Consider the following 18,089-nt stretch of genomic DNA (forward strand, 5'->3'; position numbering starts at 1 on the left):
GTTCATTTTTCACACCATACACTTTATTATCTGGAGAACTGCTATCTATCTGCAGGAAATGTCAAGAAACTTTTCTAGGTTAAGCAGCTTTGCATAATTATGTGCCACTACAGAGTCGCACCAGAGATTAACTGATGCTGAGAGATAAAAACATGAAATATCTGGACATGTTTCTGTCTTTAACACACTATGAACAATGTCCCCTGATTGATATAATCCTCAGTACACTTTCATCATACAAATTCCTAATAATGACTCAGAAAAAAATCACTTTTTTGGCAGTGGGCACAGAGGGAGAGATAAGCTTATGATAGTTACAAGGAATGTTAAATCTGACTAAATCCCCAATTAAACAAAAAGAAACACTGGTTTGACATTGTATCCTGTCACTATGTGACATTTTATTTCCATGTAAAAGCTTTTCAAGAATTCTTGGATAGCCAGAGAACAAAACTGGCTTATCATAAGGGCATTATTCTTGCAGCAGGTGTTGTACAATGGCCTGATCACATCTCTGACAACTACTGTTGCAGAATTGGATTCTTGATGTTTGACCAATTATACTCAAATCTGAAAAGGCAGAGTTTTGAAAATGCTGTTTTCACGCAGTTCCCCTGTGGTGTCCAGTCAGCCGTCACATGAACTGTGTGAATGCAACTTCTTGGGGGTTTACTCAAAATAAGCGTTGAAACTTTCTGTCAGAGGCCACAGAAATGATAGAGGGGCTTGAGATGAGGCTACTGTGAGGAAATAGTTGAAAATCAACTTTGAAAACTCTTCTCTGATGCTGAGGAAGTTCATTGTGGACAGTGGAAAACACAGTTGGGAAAATAATCTCAGCACGAGGTCCAGTTAGTAGCTGTTTTCACACCACCACATGATGTGCTTGTCCAGCTGTCAGGGAATTGTTCACATTTCTGTTTGTTGTGACTGTTTTCAGTTTGTTTTTTCAAGCCTATGTTGGCTAAAAAATCTGAGGTCCGAGGTTCATTCTTGACCTTGAAAGCAGCAGTCGAAAAAACAATCTCACCATAAGGTTCATCTAGTAACAATCCTGTTGTTTTCTCAACTTCTGTTTTACAAGGACAAGAGAGAACTTAAATTTAGGTAGAAAGAACATGTATATCTAGATTGTGTCACTGTCATGTCAATGGTATTAGTAGCCACAGCTACAATGATTTGTTCAAGTTAAATTGATCTGGGTAATTTACAGAGATTTATTGAAAGACAAATATATCATTCAGTGGCTCAATACAATATATTAGCCACTGTGCACTGAAAGCATCATCATCCCAGAACCTTAAAGATTTTCTCATTTTCTCTGATTGAGCCATTTCCAGCTCATAACAAATATACATGAGCTCAGTGTGAATGTGTGTGCATCAATCAATGCAGTGGGGGGGGGGGGCAGATTTTTTTTTAATTCAACAAATAAACACATTGCAAGTGTACATAACATGTAACAACATCTTACATAACTTCCAGAAAGAAACAATATCATGCAAACAAAGAAACAAATATTAATTTTCTTTTTTGGGAACAGGAATCTGCTGCAACAACACATCAGAAAAATGCATTACTATATTTGTTCAAAGTTAACTTTACAGTATCACAATTTTAAAGTTTCAGGTTGAAATCAAGCTGTTTTCTTATCACGCAACACAATTCACAACATAATAATAACAATAGTAATACTGATCTAAAATACAGCAAAAGGCATGAGCTCACAGAGCTTTTTTACTTCAGTGTGAGTTTTGTGCAACGCAGTAAAGACAGAACTGATCTTGGACAAATCACACAGTTAATAACACATCCACAATGCAGGTACATTCAATAAGTAGTACAGTATGCCATAACATTGGTTTAAAAGGCCATCATGGTAAATAAATATCATAACATTTAATTTTGCAATGAAACAAAATCAAAGTCTTTTATACTGCAAACACAGCGCGCTACGAGAGGAGACAGCAGTTTCCAGTCAATAAGCAATGATTACCAGAGGGAATCCTTATATGTAATCAAAAAAACAATAATTCTAATCACAGAGAGTTTATATCTAATTGATTATCTTTAACAACATACACACAGACATCAAATATCTAACCAGTAAAGCCCAGCAGTTGTGTGTGTGTGTGGGGGGGGGGTTACCAACAGTGATGATGAAACGTATATTTCATATTTATGGCAACTTTCAGCTGATTTGTCATCATCTTGACCTGAATTTAAACTTTCCTACATGGGTAAAGGTATATGTCACATTTTCACATTGAAATGTCTAAAAAAAAGTTTAGTTGAGTTGTGTAGATACATTACTCCAATGTTTCCAACAAGGTTCAAACCCAGAGAATAAATAGCTTAATTCAAAGTTTGTTTCATTTGGTCATCCCCTCCACAACTTTCAGGGAAACACAGGAAACATCAGAGAGTGAGGAAGTAACTAAACATTATGTATCCATCCATCCATTATCTATACCGCCTGTCCCTTTCGGGGTTGCGGGGGGCTGGAGCCTATCCCAGCTACAATGGGCGAGAGGCAGGGTACACCCTGAACCGGTTGCCAGCCGATTGCAGGGCCACATGTAATGACAAACAAACATTCACACTCACACCTACGGACAATTTAGAGTCATCAATTAACCTAATGAGCATGTTTTTGGTCTGTGGGAGGAAGCCGGAGTACCTGGAGAGAACCCACGCATGCACGGGAAGAACATGCAAACTTCACACAGAGAGGCCCCGCCTGACCCGGGGATCGAACCGGCAACCTTCTTGCTGTGAGGCACGCACACTACCTGCTGCGCCACTGTGCAGCCCCAACATTATGTATATAGAACTTAAATACATTACCTCCTGAACAATTCTGCCTCAGTCATGTTACATAGATTTTCATTGGCAATGGTGGTTGTTTGAAGAACACCTCCCATCATCCCACGCTACTTCACAACATCATCAAACATTCATTACATACTGTGCCTTTCAGTTCCTTTGTGATCTGATCAGTACTGTGTGAGACGCTCAGCCAGTCATGGTGATTTTGTAACTGCTGCGAAATAGCAATGACACGCGTAACTCTGCAGCATTTTGTCAAAACCTGATCTGGTATCACAGCATGTGGGATGAAACATGAGATGAACAAACAAGTTGTTACACACTGCTGTAACACACCATCAACTGCATCAGCACAACGAAAGTCAACACATTCAACCAACAATAGAGCAAAATCATTGAACTGGCTGTCATCTGCAGAGAAAGACTAAGCTCAAAACTGATTATGAGCAGAGAATCTTTTATTGAAATCCTTTAAGCCATTACATCTTGCTTATTGGGATGATTGGCCTTGAGGCACTTTTCGTGCTGCTGCTGTCGTTTCCCTCCTCTCCGTCTGTAGTGTGGTTGCCTGAAGCGATCTGCCTCTGAGACGACAAACGAGTCATGTGCATAAGGCAAGTGTTGTTTTCTAATTCGGTCCCTGTGTTTGCACTTCGACAGCATCTCTTAAGACCCTGGTGAAGATGAATGGTAAACAAACCATAAGTGATGGGGTCTAGACAGGCGTTGAAGAGGCCAAAGATAAACAGCATATGCGTGAGTGAATGAGAGACCGTCTCCTCCATTTTTTCAGGGAACAACCAATACCACAGGCCGAGCAGGTAGTACGGGGTCCAGCAGATGATGAATGACGTTACAATGACAATGCTCATCTTAAGTGTCCTCATCCGAGCTTTAGGGATGTTATTGTGGGAGCGGCGGAGATGCACATCTCTCGATATAACTAGAAGAAAATAAAAAAAAAAACACCATCTTTGTCATACACAACTGCTCAGGTCTCAGAAAATGTATTTGAATTGCAGACTCTGAAGAAAACACAGGACTTACAGTTACTCCGGGCCATGCGGCTGGAAATCTCGATAAGGATTCGTGTGTAGCAGAAGATCATGATGACCAAAGGCAGGAGGAAGAGGCACACAAAGGTGAACATGTTGTAGAGGGTCTCCTGCCAGTGCTGGACAAAACTGCCATGGGTGGTGCACTGGGTGAAGTTCTCTGGGACTGTGATGGTCACATTGTGAAATATGAACATCTGTATGAAAATACAAGAAGGATTTTGCTCAGCAATAAATCAAAATTGGTCAAACAGACAGAATCTGCGCTTTTCATTGAGGTAATTTATCGCTCCTCCAGCTCCTGGAAATCAGCTGAAGTCTCTCATCATCAGAAATGTGCCAATCCATCTCAGAGAAGACGAGGAGAGAGGAAGCTTCTGGAGAAGCTTCCAGCAAGGAACCACAAGTGTGTTCTATGTGGAAGTTTCTTACCAGACAGCACTCCTTTGATTGGAATCTATCGATTATTGATTGGTCAGCTGATCTGATGACAGTAAAAGGAGCAACCAGGCTGCTGTGGTAACAGCAATAATGTAATATTAATAATATTGCATTACATAGTTGTAATACTGTAGATTTGGCAAAACCTAATAGGAGTATCGCCTGAGGTTCTTTAGTTTTTCATTTCAGTCATGAATAAATCATGAAACATGCATTTTTTCTACTTTTTATCAGTTCTTCTTCTTTTCAGGAAAAATCAGATATCCTAATATTTCACAGACCCACATATCCAACCTGAGCCAGTGAATGGCAGACTTAGTGTACATGCAACCTTTCACAGACAACTTATTGGGCTTATTCAGAGCATTTACAGCTGATTGTAATTGCTGCCTCGTGTCTAATCAGTTCTCCCTGTATTACACAAATTTAATTCTTTTTTTGTTGTTATTTATATCACTCGCATTTCATGTCGCCCTGACGTCATTACAGACCTATAATCAGTATAATTAAAGCAGCAGGCATCAGGTTCTTTTCTTTAGATCTGTGTTATGTCACCACATTACATGGCAGTGCAGATGCTGCACATCATCAGTAATTGCCATCACTTCAAAATGATGCTAGAGTGATCAGGGGTGTGCTATTTGGAAACTAAAATCTCACTCTCTCTATCACATGTCCATGGGGCCAGGAAGACATCAGGAAGAGATGTGAGAGAAGCCACGCTGGCCACGTGGAAAGCACCCAGTGTACATACAGGCATGCTGGAACGCTTGAGTCAGGTCACTGCCTGGCATGGCTTCTCCATCAGTTTAAGTTTATGTGCACATGGGAGAATGAGAGGCATTTGGGGGGTGTTGTAATTGTGTTCACAAGTGACTCATAACTGAGTATTAAACAACCTTTCAGAGTTTGACAGTAAGATGAATTAGAAATGTGCGTGACTTGAATTCTTCAATGTTGTGTGTTATTAACTGACAAATTGTCTAAATATAATAATATAACTTTAAGAGCTAAAAATGTCCTTGCCATTTTGAAATGAGATTAGTATGTCTATTCGACTGATGAAGGTGTTTATGTCTGCATACTGTCATCAACGTGACCCAAATTTAATGTTTTTCACTGGACACAGAAAGTTTTCTGCTCTTTAGAAAACAAAAACTATATTTATCTTGCAGGAAAGACAATCCCATGAGACATCTGGGCTCCTGAGACACTGTGCTCACTGTGAGTTATGTGCCCATCTGATCATCTGTTAAAGTAAAGGACAGTAATTGCAATTCTTCTGGACAAATGAAGCAAGTAAACAGTCACAAATCACAAGAAAGAGTCAAACCTCAAGGCTAAAACTTAAGTGAGAGTACCTAGCAGCTTCTGAGCAGAGAAAATGAAAACAGCAGCAGTGTTGCTCCTGGCCATTTGGTGCAGTTTCTTTGAGGCCATCAGATATCACAGTGCAGATGAAATGTCCTGCACAGGCTGAGCTTTACAACAGCTGAGCCACCGGAAGTGAGTCAGTAAATCAGCCCAGGTCAGCAGGGATAACTCTGCTTTATGCGCAAGACCCCCCTGTTTTTCCTCCAGCATACTGTGTGAATCTGTGAAGCCTGTGTGGATCTTTGGATGAACACAATATAGTTCACTTTTCAAAGGACTAGAATAAACTTTGCTTTGTGTGGATATTCAAAGGCTGAGGCCACACAGAACGTTTTCCAGTCCGGAGGAGAAATATCAAACATGCCATTATGATGTCTGAGACATGTCTCTGTCGAAGGATATGGTTATGGTGATATATTTTTTTTTTACCTCTTAATCTTCCTGTCACTCACTGTCAATCAGTAAAAAAATCATGGTGTTTGGCCAAGTTTATCTTACATTCGAGTGGAAAATTAAAAGTTTAGAAATACAGCAAATATGTCAGGTTGAATCTGAGGAAATGTGTATAAAATAATAAACATTCAGAAGATCCTGAACATTTTTACTTGATGGATCGGTGTGGTCATATGAAGACGGGTTTAATTCAGTGTTTGAAATGCTGGAACAAGATGATAGAGAATATAAAGTATATATTAATGTCATATATGGGCACTGGGAAGTGACTGACTAGATGCAAATACATTGTATTGTGTGATAAACCATTTATTAAATGTTTAGACAGTGCTTCCAGATCTACATAGGATGGTGCTCTGCTAAAATATGTTATGTCAGCACACATTATACGTACTGATATGCATACATTTTTCAGCTTTAAATACTGTCTTTGTACTATATGCACCAGCGCATTTAAACTTACATTTAAAACAAACATATGGTATGATTTCGGACAGTGCTGGGTGGATTTAGGTGGAAGGACAGAGCATAAAATAGTCAAATATAAAGGTTAAAATTTAAATAATTACTGTCAGTCACAATCTCAGCTTCCCTGTAGTAATCCTTATGTATTCAAATATGCCAAATATTCAGATTTCCTTTGAAGTACATGTTTTAGCATCAAAATGCTATTTTTCCAAGCCTTTCCAAAATGCTTTCCCACATGACCTGATCTAGGTTTCTGCATGCCCCTGTCCCATCTAATGTGCCTTTCTGTGACTGAGCCAGTTTGTGCTCATGGTATGCATCATTGGAACGCATAAATCAGTTGATGCAAACCATTTTCAGATACAATCACAACAGCAGGCACAATCAACACCAACAACAAACACACAACCAATTATGAAATTGAGGCAACTCACCAATGAAGTGTCAGTAATCTACCAATCGATAACACTTCCACACTTTCTCTGTTAAAACTCCAGTAAACATGTATGCACAGGTGATATGTTTGTTTCAAAATGGCCACTGCACTCTGACATTTCAACTGACACCTCAGCTGACCAGTTACAATCTTCCATTTCTTGTTCACAGCGACAACAGCAAACAAGAGTCTGCGTTGAAAGGAAGTGACTCATCCTCTTCTTTCATGTAAAGATCTATATTTAGCTGAAATATATGTATAGATACACAAAACAAGATGGCCTAACATAAATATAGTCAATGGTCATTTTTGTTTGTTTTGTTTTTTGAACATCAGGACATACCATTAGGAAAACATGTAAAACATTCAGTTTCTATGTCACTGTTATTAGTTTTTATTGAACTTGGACTAGAGTAAGGTTTCATGCTGTGGTCCTATTGTGTTTTCCAGCTAATAAGACCTAGTTATAGTCATCTGCGGGCATCTATTTGCAACAAATATTCACATGGAAATAAACACAACTTCAATGCATTCAGACTTGTATTACTCAATGCCAGTAGGACAGTGATTCTGACTGCTGAGGAAAAAACTTCAGTGTTACATTTCAAAGGAGCCCAAACCAGGCATGGACTCGAAGAAGAGCTTTTAGTCTAATTTGGATAAGTGTTAGGTGCGTGTTTTAGGCTAATTGCACAGGAATAGGAAGGGGTTTTAGTAAAGGTTTAATAACAAGAAAATAGCAGCATCTTTCAAGACAACACTTTCATCAATCTCCATTAGGGATTAATGTTTTCCTGAAAAAGAGACATTTTCTACTTCAGGAAGAAAAACAACTATCCAGGGAATCCAGGAACTGTGCTTGTTTTTGAGATATAACAGTCAAAATGCATTGGCCATATTTTAAGCAACCTGACCGCTTTTTTGCTGTTAAGGCGAAATAATACCTCTTAATCAAAATTTGAAAGAACATAATGTAAACTATAAACGGTCTGTGATCTGTCTGCTGAGAACAGCCTCATGGAAGTGATAATTGACAGTTCTTCTTGTATTGGCCGAAACAAATGAAATTCATTACAGCAAGTAATTTTGGATTTCAAACAGAGTTCAAGTCAGAAATAATTGGTGTCAGTCTGCCTGTCCTGGAAGATTTCAACATCCAGGACAAATACGAAAAATTTCGGCCACATTTTTGTGTCCAAAGGACTAATGAGCACAGCCATTTTTTAAATTGACTATTGAGCAAGAGCGCTCACTGACAGGCACAGATTGTTATTCTTTGTGCCTGACAACATAATGGAAAGGATCCCTACAGAGACACCTTTTTGTTAAAGAGTAAGATCGTTTTTGAGTCCACAAACAGCCACTAAACCCCCATCACCAAAGCCTCCAGGCTCCATTGAACATAATAAAACACACTTCATTCAAAGTCGACAGAAACTAAATAAAACTTGTCTTTCCACTGTTCCAACAATCACCACCAACTGGTGGTTGGGAGCGAAAAGGAGGGCGGAGAAAAAAATAAAGTGACCAATCACTCAAAGTTAAGAGGCAAAGCTTTAAAAAAGCTCTCACTCGCTTGGAGTGAGATTTCAGATGGATTTTTTGGGACCTTATGGCCTTCCTTCTTCAGTGCTGCTCTGAGATTGACTGTTTATTTAGTCCAGTTTCACTGAGGGCAATGCCTTCTTTTGCAGGAACACCCTGAACGCATTCGCACCTGGGCATGGCTCAGTTCAGCCACAGTCTGGCCACTGACCAGAACCACTGGACCAGCTGAAGTTATGAGCACTGCTCAAGGGCACCTCAGTGGTGACAATGAGGCAAGTCCTGCCTTTCACCTTCACCAACAAGCTATATGCTTTTTCAAGCCCATTGGAATGAGGGTGGACCTCAACATAGAGCCAAGTCAAATGATTCTTATGGTTTAGCACTGAACATGCTTTGCTGAACAAACAGAACATGTATTCTAGTTAATAATTCAAAAGAGTTATCCCTCTGCTTCCAGCCTGAAAAGTAACTTATTATTGGAGTACTTTAGCTGACAGTGATTTCTCTGTAGTGACAATCCATGAATGACAGACACAGACATGTGAATACCATAAGAATATGACTCATCTTGTCTATAGACCTTAAATATCACTGCATGAATAATTTGGCATCATTAGATGCACTTAAATTTCGCATTAATGTTCAGAACATTACAGAATGAATACTGAAAATATTAATGAGAGGAATGTATGATCTTGAACGGACTGATAACGTCTGGATGATCATGAGTCAAAGCTGAGCGCAAATCACATCGCAGCCAGCGTCCTGAGAAACAGGCTCCTGTTGAAACATTAAAAATAGATGAGTTACATTTCTCAGTGCTTGCAAACATATATACTCTGTATATAGGAACCGTGAGCCCAAATTCACAATTAGGGTCCAACCTACTTCACTACAAAATAAAACAAATAAGTCAAAATCTAAATGCACACAATACGGTGAGAAATGCGACATGAATATAAAACACTGGTGAGTGCTGTAGATCAGAAGATGAGTGCCAAGTGCCTTATAGCCCAACCTTGAGTGTGTTATTGCTGTAATGATCTGTTGAGACAGCTGTGATACAAACAGGCTGAGGGGGAAATGTTGGGGAAACTTCTTTCAAAAGTGAAATTTAATTTCTCTTCTTCTGCTGGAATAGGCAGAAACTTAAGAGACTGCCCACTTCACAGTCATCACCAATCTGTGTAAGGGTCCACCTGCGACTGGAACTGAGGATGTTCACACATAACTTAATGTTTCCAACTTCTGCAACTCTTAAGAGTTAGAATTTCTTGAAGAAACTCCTCATGTAAATGAGTTAGAGCAGGAACTAGCCTGAAGGGTTATATACTCACATCCGCTCATTATTCAGGAGTTCAACCTTGAAACCTCCAGGGAGGGTCCTGCTGAAAACTTGACACGGGGGCTTTTGCTTAAAAACTTTATTTTCCCTTTTTTTGATGTTTTCATAAGACAACATGTAGTGTAGATCTGTTTGAAATGTTAATATCAGTGAATATATTAAGAAGTAATATATTTTTCTACGCATTTCTGTTCGTATTCAGCTGAGAATCAATCAATCAAACCAGAAAATATAAAGTCATATTTACCTGCTTATTTAGCATCTGTTTCATTGTACCCCACGTCATCCCAGACTCACTGATATTTTTGTGCTATATAGGATATATAACTATGTAAGACATGTAAGGGTTGGACTGTGATGATCTTATGGTCCTCTTCAGAGGACTGAGGACAGTGAGATGCAGCTGAAAGGCCTCGAAAATGCCAGTGGACCTTAAGTGAAGTTAAGATTTTCTGTGTTCGTGGTTTTTCTTAATCTTTAAAATGGCTTTCTCTAATTGAAGTGTATCATTTTGTTGTTGTGACTTTAGTTTGATTATTAATTGACAGTGACAATTGACAATAAAATGCTTTACAGACATGGTGAAAAGATCACAGTAGATCTATATAGAGATACACATATTATTACCTCAGTGCAATGACAACTTAATACTTCCTGTAAAGCTAAAATAAATATCAGGGTGGCTCATATTGTACTATATAACAATTTCACTTATTCTCTACAAATTAACTCTTCTGCAGGTTTAATACCTCCTGTAATGAAATGTCAAACTGAAAACAAATGGCTGCTGCGTAGTCACCATTGTCTGAACTTTGTACAATGTGACACACACATAAAAGATGATGAGGAAAAAAGAAAAACAGGTGCTTTCAGAAGTGGAGTCACTGCCTTTTCTTTTAGGTTAACAAGCAATAATTTGAACCCTATCGGAGGCCCTTCAGACTGTAGAACGTGCCGGAAAGTGCTGGAAATTAAAAACAGCAATTCGAAGTATCATCTTAAAACAAAGTCATTTTAAAGGCATTTAATCTCCACCTACCACATATCTGTGTAAACTGCTCCATGTTCAAAAACTATTTAGATAACTGAGCAACTGAGCCCTTAACTTTACAATTAAAAACTTTTTCAGTACATTTGATATTGAAGTGTGAAGAGCTGACCTGATCTCATTCAGTTCTCCACTGTGAGCTTCAGGCTGTGATGTATAAGTACACATAGCTGGAAACAGTTCATGCTGGAGGGTCTCCAGCTGTCTGTACACCCCTGTGTCAGGAGGATCACAGATAAACTGACTGATTCATCGACACTTGTGATACAGGTGCAAAGCTCAGAGTAGAAATGGCTTGCAAATGAAACTTCCTGCTCATTTTATCTCACTGTATTTTTCTTTTAACTCAACAATCTGAAAAAAGAAAGAAAAAAACAGTAGCCATTGCTCCTTTATAACAAACCCAGCTTTTATGTCCAGTACAAACAGCTGTGTTACGCTATACTGTACAATACTCTAGCATCTCAAAAATATTTATTTCTTCACTTTTAGTCATATTACAAATGGAGATTTGGTCCTGTGGCCTTCCACAACGGAGACAATGGCAGTCCAGGGCTCCAGCAGCTCTGTATTGAGTGTTGGTAATACGACAAAATGTCAGCTGTACAACCCAGAGATCAATTGCAGGCGTATTGGTATTTTACACATGCATTAGAATTCTAAATCTCTTCTCCTCTCCTGTTCTTCATTGTAGTCGTGTCTATCAAAGCTAATGCCCCAAAAGCAGAATTCCAGAACATGAATTAGATGGCGTTCACACCAATAATAACACAGGATAATAAAAAAAACATGAGGGGTCATGTTGCTGAGGGCTGGTTGCTTCAGGTTATCAGTAAGGAGATGGACCAGAAAGTCCAGTTTGGACGGAGTTTATTCTCCACTAGTATGAAGGCAAATTTTGCAACTCTTGAGTAATTACATGAGCAATAAAGTGCAGGATCTCAAGACTGGCAAGGTGACACAGTTACAGACTGCTCAGCTGTTTCACCCAAATGATGTTGCAAAAATTAGCTTGGATCAACTTTTTTTTGCTGAGCTCTATCCTGCTTTTTTCCCTGGTGCTGCATTTTTCAGCCGTCAATGATTTCACAGCTCATGATCTATAGTACTATATATCCACCGCCAACGCTCAGTGCTGATTCAGGAAGTACGGTGTCCTTTAAGGAGGTCTGGGTAGTGAATGGGTATGTGGAGCATCCTCATGTGGGAGATTGGAGTTTGTGTCACAGACCTCCAACTTATATTTGCTTTTGTCAACCATAACCACAAAATTAGCTGTAATTAAAACAATGGCATGTAATGACCTTATGAAGCTGATCAGGGGAACAGTTGCTTATTTACACTTCCAGTTAACAAGGAGCAACATCAGTATTCATCTGAAGCCATGTTGTCTGTCTACCTCTGCCAAATATTCTCTCTCTTTCAGCTCTGCTCTGGTCTCTGAATGAGACCAGGAGAGCTCTGCAGCAATCAATGTTAAATGCACTGAAAAAGTTTTTAATTGGAAAGTGCTCAGTTCTCTAATTAGTACTTTGAACAGCTCACACCAGGACGTACTAGGTCAAGATTAAATGCTGTTAAGATGTTTTTATTTCAAGATAATACTTTGGATTGCTGTTGAAAAGCTGCATTTTCTTCAACCTGAAGGGCTTGCGATAGGGTTCAAATTACTGCTTGTTAATCTTCTGTAAGCACCTTGTTTTCTTATTTTTCTCAACTGCTGAGAGAAATACCTGCCTTTGAGCTGCTAAATGCTCCATTATGTTCACTAGTTGCTAACTTGGTATGCCATTTTGTGTTGGATAGGTTACTAGGGTTTACTCAGTGCTTTTTAGCTTTTGCTACGTCTGGAAGAAACACCTCCAAACATGCTGTCATTTGATAAATTGTTGATATAAAAATACAAAAATAAATAGCAAAAGGCTTTTTGAGATAACTGTTTACCTTCTGAAGAAGCTTCGCAGAAGTTTCTTCGCAGGAAACAGTTTCTCAGAGGTCAGTGGTTCAAAGTGGCTCCCGGCTGTGGTAGTGTAGCGCCGCAGGAAGAGCGTTATATTAAGAAACACTGCAGCTCATTAGAATACCATCAGCCAACCACAGCATGAGGCTGAAAACTACTGTGGCCGTAACTGTAGTTTTGCATGACAAATCAGTCATAAAAGACAGACATATTTAGACGACTATCATTGCAGCCACCATTTCTGCTGCCTCCACTAAGACAAGGCTTCAGATGCACAGCAGCACGAGCCACTCAGAGTTGGGAGTTGGCTGTGTATTTCTTCTCATATCTTTTAAGTTCTGTGTACACTCTCAGTCGCTAAATCAAGACTGTGTCAGATGAAGGTTTAAAAAAGTCCAAATCAGGCCACACGTCACATGTAGGGTGATGTAGCTGTCATGAAATCTGCAACATTACTTGTTACTGGCTCTGGAAATAATGACAAACACTGTGAAAAGGTGACGAGTGCAGCGCATTATTAGTCTTATTTGACAATTCAAGATGAAGGGTTTTCAAGTAAATCTTGGCATTTTTTAGCATGTTGCAGATAAACTGAGAGATGTTGAGTGATTCAGACCACCAGTAAAAAACACAACAGTGCCTGACTCTTCAAACATGCCTGAGCCTTACACATGCATGTCATTAAAAGCTTGCAGGGATGCACTCAGTAAGAATTCCAATAGCAATATCGTCAAATGAAAGATAAATAAAAATACGTTTCACATAAGCATGTTCCCAATTTTCTTCTTTCTTTCTTATTTCCTATCCGTGACTGTGATGCCAATTGATTTGACTTAAATACATAGATTCATCCGTCTTCCCACCAACTGTAGTGTTGTGGTCCTGTTTTCTGTTGTGTTTTTGGTTTTGCTCCCATTGATTTTCTCTCTCCCTCTCCTGTAGTGCGAGTGTTGAGGGACGGGGCGATCTCCTGGCACACCTGCAGCTCGTTCTGCCTAATCATCCGGCTTCATAAGATTATTCTCTCTGCTTCCCGCGCGTGATGCGCTGCCTGAGCTCTTCTGCCCCTCGTCACGAGTTAATCTTCAGAGACAGTTTTTCTCGAGTTTACTAGTTTTGTGCTCTGTCACTTTTTGTTGTATCTTGGTCCTGGCTTTTCCCTGTTGAAGGTGATTTTCTGTTTGGAGTTTTTGGTTGGTACTTTTACCCAGTGAGTATTTCTGTTGTTACTTTGTTCCTTCTGTCGTTCCTAAAGAACTGATTTTCTGTTGATACTTTTTTAATAAATCATTGTTCTATTGCCACACTCTGCTACTGGGTCTTGGTGTCCTTTGTCTGGCTGTAACATGTAGACCCTTGCTATATTGATAACTGCACATATAGTCCTCAATTGGACTTTCTTTTTAGCTTTCATGCCAATGGTTTGTGACTCGCCTCTCTCCATTTCTTTAAAAGAGGGATCTGCGTGAGGTAGCCCCAGAACTTTCATTTTGATAATTGTACCCTACATTACTGACACATACTGGCTGAAATAATCACCATCATAAACATGTGGGTAAGAAAAATGCTTGCTGGCTCACACAAATATCTCATTTCTATGACACACTGGGTCACTGTAGCCACCTGTGAAAAACATAAAGGCAGTCATCAAAGTGGACAAATGCTTAGTGAGCAGCATCATGTTTGACTGCTGAGGTGGTAGGTGCTTTCTTTAGATTTAATTCATTTCAATCACCAGAGTGAGGCCAATACCTTGCATTGCTCCCACTCGGTCTGTAGCATAATCTTAGAAATAAAATAACAGTCCCTCCGTGAGACATGTTCGACTAGATGCCAAAAATGAAAAAAATAAAGTAAGATTACATTAACTGTTCAATTCTACCCCCTGCAAATGATATCGCTCTACAGGGTCTTATTATTATCCTTAATTCACACTTTTGTCGAGAGTTTGATGAAAAGGTTGATACCACTCTCGTTTACGTCCATTAAATCTGAAGTCACAGGTGGGAGATGTTTAGCTTAGCTTAGCATACAGACTGGAAACAGGGTGAAACAGCTGGCTTGGTTAGGGTTGAAATATTAGAGGACCTTTGTTTTCATGGTTAAAACACTGACCCGTCCATCCACCCACACCTCCTCCTTCTCTTTGACATCACCTGACTTCCTCCTTTGCTCCTGACGGACAAGAGTCATATGGCTGCTTCATACAAACAGCCTTTTTGAGCACTTACCGAAACAAAAGATGCCATCATTTTTCGTTTTCAGGAGTTTCTCCCATTTAAAGATTGTGACTGCAGAATATTTGAAACAGCACTTGAAAACCCTTTAAATGCAATTTCCCTTCAACTGTACGACCTAAGCTTATCCTCAGGTTGCTAAAATCCCTGTAAAATATTGAGGATCTGACCTCTGTGTCGTCAATGCACCTGCAGTCTTGTCTCTGAACAAGAGTCGCTGTTTTGTCTCTTTGCAGTAACAGACTTGTGAATGGCTGGAATACAGTGTGAGGGCAGATGTGGTATTCATCCCCACATGTGCCCCAGTGGACTTAACTTTCAGTGAAAGACTACCAGAATTGGAAACATGAAAGACAGGGTTTAACAAACACTCAGCTTCAAAGGAACATTTAACCTGAGTGTTGAGGTGGAAGGAGCAGGAGAGGTGTCTCAATACATGGCGAGGAGATTTAAACGCTCCTCAACGCTAAGTAGAAACCGGTCCTATGTGTCTGCTGTTATTGATGTTGCCTCTCAAGAAGTCTTGATGCATTCTGATGCAGGCACCGAGCGATGCTTTTTTTCTGCTGAGGATGATGTGTGATTAGCAAGTCTGTAATGTGTTGTTATATGAAAGCAGGGGTTGATAAGCATATCACTGATGCATTATCAGCTAACTTGTCATCCATGTGGTATCAGCATTTTTAGCCTGTAAAGTATGCATTTCAAACCACGTTTACAGTTCAACCCTCAAGGACCATACTGCAGAAATAAAAACCTGATCTTACACCTGATTAAATAATTGATAGGCTTCCCTGAAACCTCCCGAAAGCCTGCCAGGTCAATGACCCCTGGACATCAGGCTACACCTGATCAGAAATCCTATTTGATTCATGCAAGCAGCTGCCTCATTTGCATTCAGCAGATCAAACCAATTGAAGGACTGTTAGAAATTTTGCATATTTTGTCTGGCAGCCAGTAAGTAAATCATAGTCATACAAGTGTTGTGAAGTTTACCCCAAATTAAGAGCTTGAAACCATTATTGTAATGATTTTACAATAAAACTTAATTATACTTAACTTAATTCAGTCACACCCGACACTTTGAACAGAGCAGGTGGATGAAAAGTGCACCTTTTGAGATGGTTCAGGTTTGACTTGCGCTCAGTGTATTGCAGGGAGCACCACATATTTAGTGAGCAAGCTGCATTTTTTGATGTAACATAACATGTCTTCTCCTTCATCACGTTTCCCTTCAGTCCCAATTGACCGGCACTTTTCAGTAAAATCTTCCAAGCTGGGTTCTCTAAGAAAGCGCACTTGCAGCACTTTCAGCTGCTTTCTGAACAAGGTTTGATTCTCCTGCAAGTAAAATGCCATCAAACAGTGATGTAAGAGGTGTACTACCAGGGACCTATTTGATGTGAAGGCCCAGAGTGGCAGAACACACAAATGTGTTGGGTCTTACCTGAGGGAGTGAGAGAATCACACTCATCGTCCATGCCACGGTCAACATGATTTTGCTTTTCCTTTTGGCCTCACTGATGCCCAGAGGATTGAGGATGGCAGACTGTCTATCCAAGCTAATGACCACAGTCACAAACGCACACGAGTACATCGCCACCAGTTTCATGAACATCAGCAGCCTGCAGGCGACGTCTCCCGCCTGCCACTGCACTGTGATGTTCCACACCGCGTCCACGGGCATCACGATGAAAGTCACCAGCAGGTCCGCAACTGTCAGGTTCATTATGAGGATCCTGACGTGTGACTTGCGCTTGCCGCCGTTGCTGGCAGCCCAAAGCACCACCAAGTTGCACACAGCCGACACTGCGCACAGGATGAAGGTGATGATGACTCTGACTTTGGCCGCGGTGGAGAAAGTGGGCAGCTGGAGCGCGTCTCCATCTGCGCTCGTATTGCACACTGAGGTGGGTCCCTGGCAGCTGCCGTTCATTGTCTGATCCGTCAACTGGTGGAACATAATGAACGACGGATCTTGATTGAAGGGAGGCACAAATGATCCCGTCTGCGTTTACACTGTGTCCATCTCCAACTGGAACTTCAACTGTGAAAACTGAGGAAAACAAGAAACAAAAAACAAAAAGAAAGAAATTAAGAAATGATTAGCCGGACTGTATCTGCGTGTTTTATACATGCCACAGGCTGCGGATGCTGTGCCCTAGTGGCGCCTGAAACATTGATATACATCAGGAATTCCTGGCGCTCGCATCTTTAATTAACGCACAAGCGTTATTAAGCTTTTATCTGATGTTCAGAAGCAAAGTGATCACAAAGACAACGACGGTCATGACACCAACCGTAAGTGAATAACGAGCATGAAAGAAATTTAGATATAAGAAAGCACATTACTGAGCAGCACAGGTGAGGAAAAAATGTATTAATAAAGTTCACAGTTACAGTTACTGCTTCTTCTAATTAAAGACTGGCGACTTGCTTTGTAATTGCCCCGAAGGAAGGGAGAGAGAAAAGCAAAGAAATCAGAATTTAACCAGTTTCCGGGACAGATTAAAAAATAGCTTACCTGCAATTAAGAGCTGAGCTGTGAGCGCTAACTGGGATCTCACTGTGCGTATTTCTGCTGCAGTCGCCGCAGCTGTTGCTTCGGCACGCTTCATTCCACCGCTCTGACGCGCACAATGACAAGCGACAGCATCAGGGTTTGATCGGTCCATGGGCTGCAGGAGCGGCTCTTCCACTGGAGGGTGAGGTGGGGTGGGGTGTGCCCCCACCGGCGGCCGGAGTGGAACAGAGTAGAAATACCATCACACCTTGTTAAATTATCTGCTAAAAAAAAGTTATTTTCTCCTCTACTAAGTATCCTCAGATAAAAATTTAGAGGAGCTGCTCAACATAACTGGCCATGGCAAAATAATGGTGCAAAGAATAAAATAA

General features: G+C 40.2%; 1 protein-coding gene across 1 annotated transcript; it reads right to left on the bottom strand.

The window, feature by feature from the left end:
- Nucleotides 1-1,401: 1,401 nt before the first annotated feature.
- On the bottom strand, nt 1,402-17,858 carry gnrhr4 (gonadotropin releasing hormone receptor 4). The gene is made up of 5 exons (XM_070971986.1): nt 17,719-17,858; nt 16,642-17,250; nt 3,877-4,081; nt 2,813-3,772; nt 1,402-2,437 (listed from the first exon to the last, which is right to left on the bottom strand). The coding sequence occupies exons 2-4, from the start codon at nt 17,155-17,157 to the stop codon at nt 3,309-3,311; spliced, it is 1,185 nt and encodes a 394-aa protein (XP_070828087.1). The 5' UTR covers nt 17,158-17,250; nt 17,719-17,858; the 3' UTR covers nt 1,402-2,437; nt 2,813-3,308.
- Between the last annotated feature and the right edge of the window lie 231 nt (nt 17,859-18,089).

Source organism: Chaetodon trifascialis, chromosome 10 (genome assembly GCF_039877785.1).
Source record: "Chaetodon trifascialis isolate fChaTrf1 chromosome 10, fChaTrf1.hap1, whole genome shotgun sequence".
Taxonomy (NCBI): Eukaryota; Metazoa; Chordata; class Actinopteri; order Chaetodontiformes; family Chaetodontidae; genus Chaetodon; species Chaetodon trifascialis.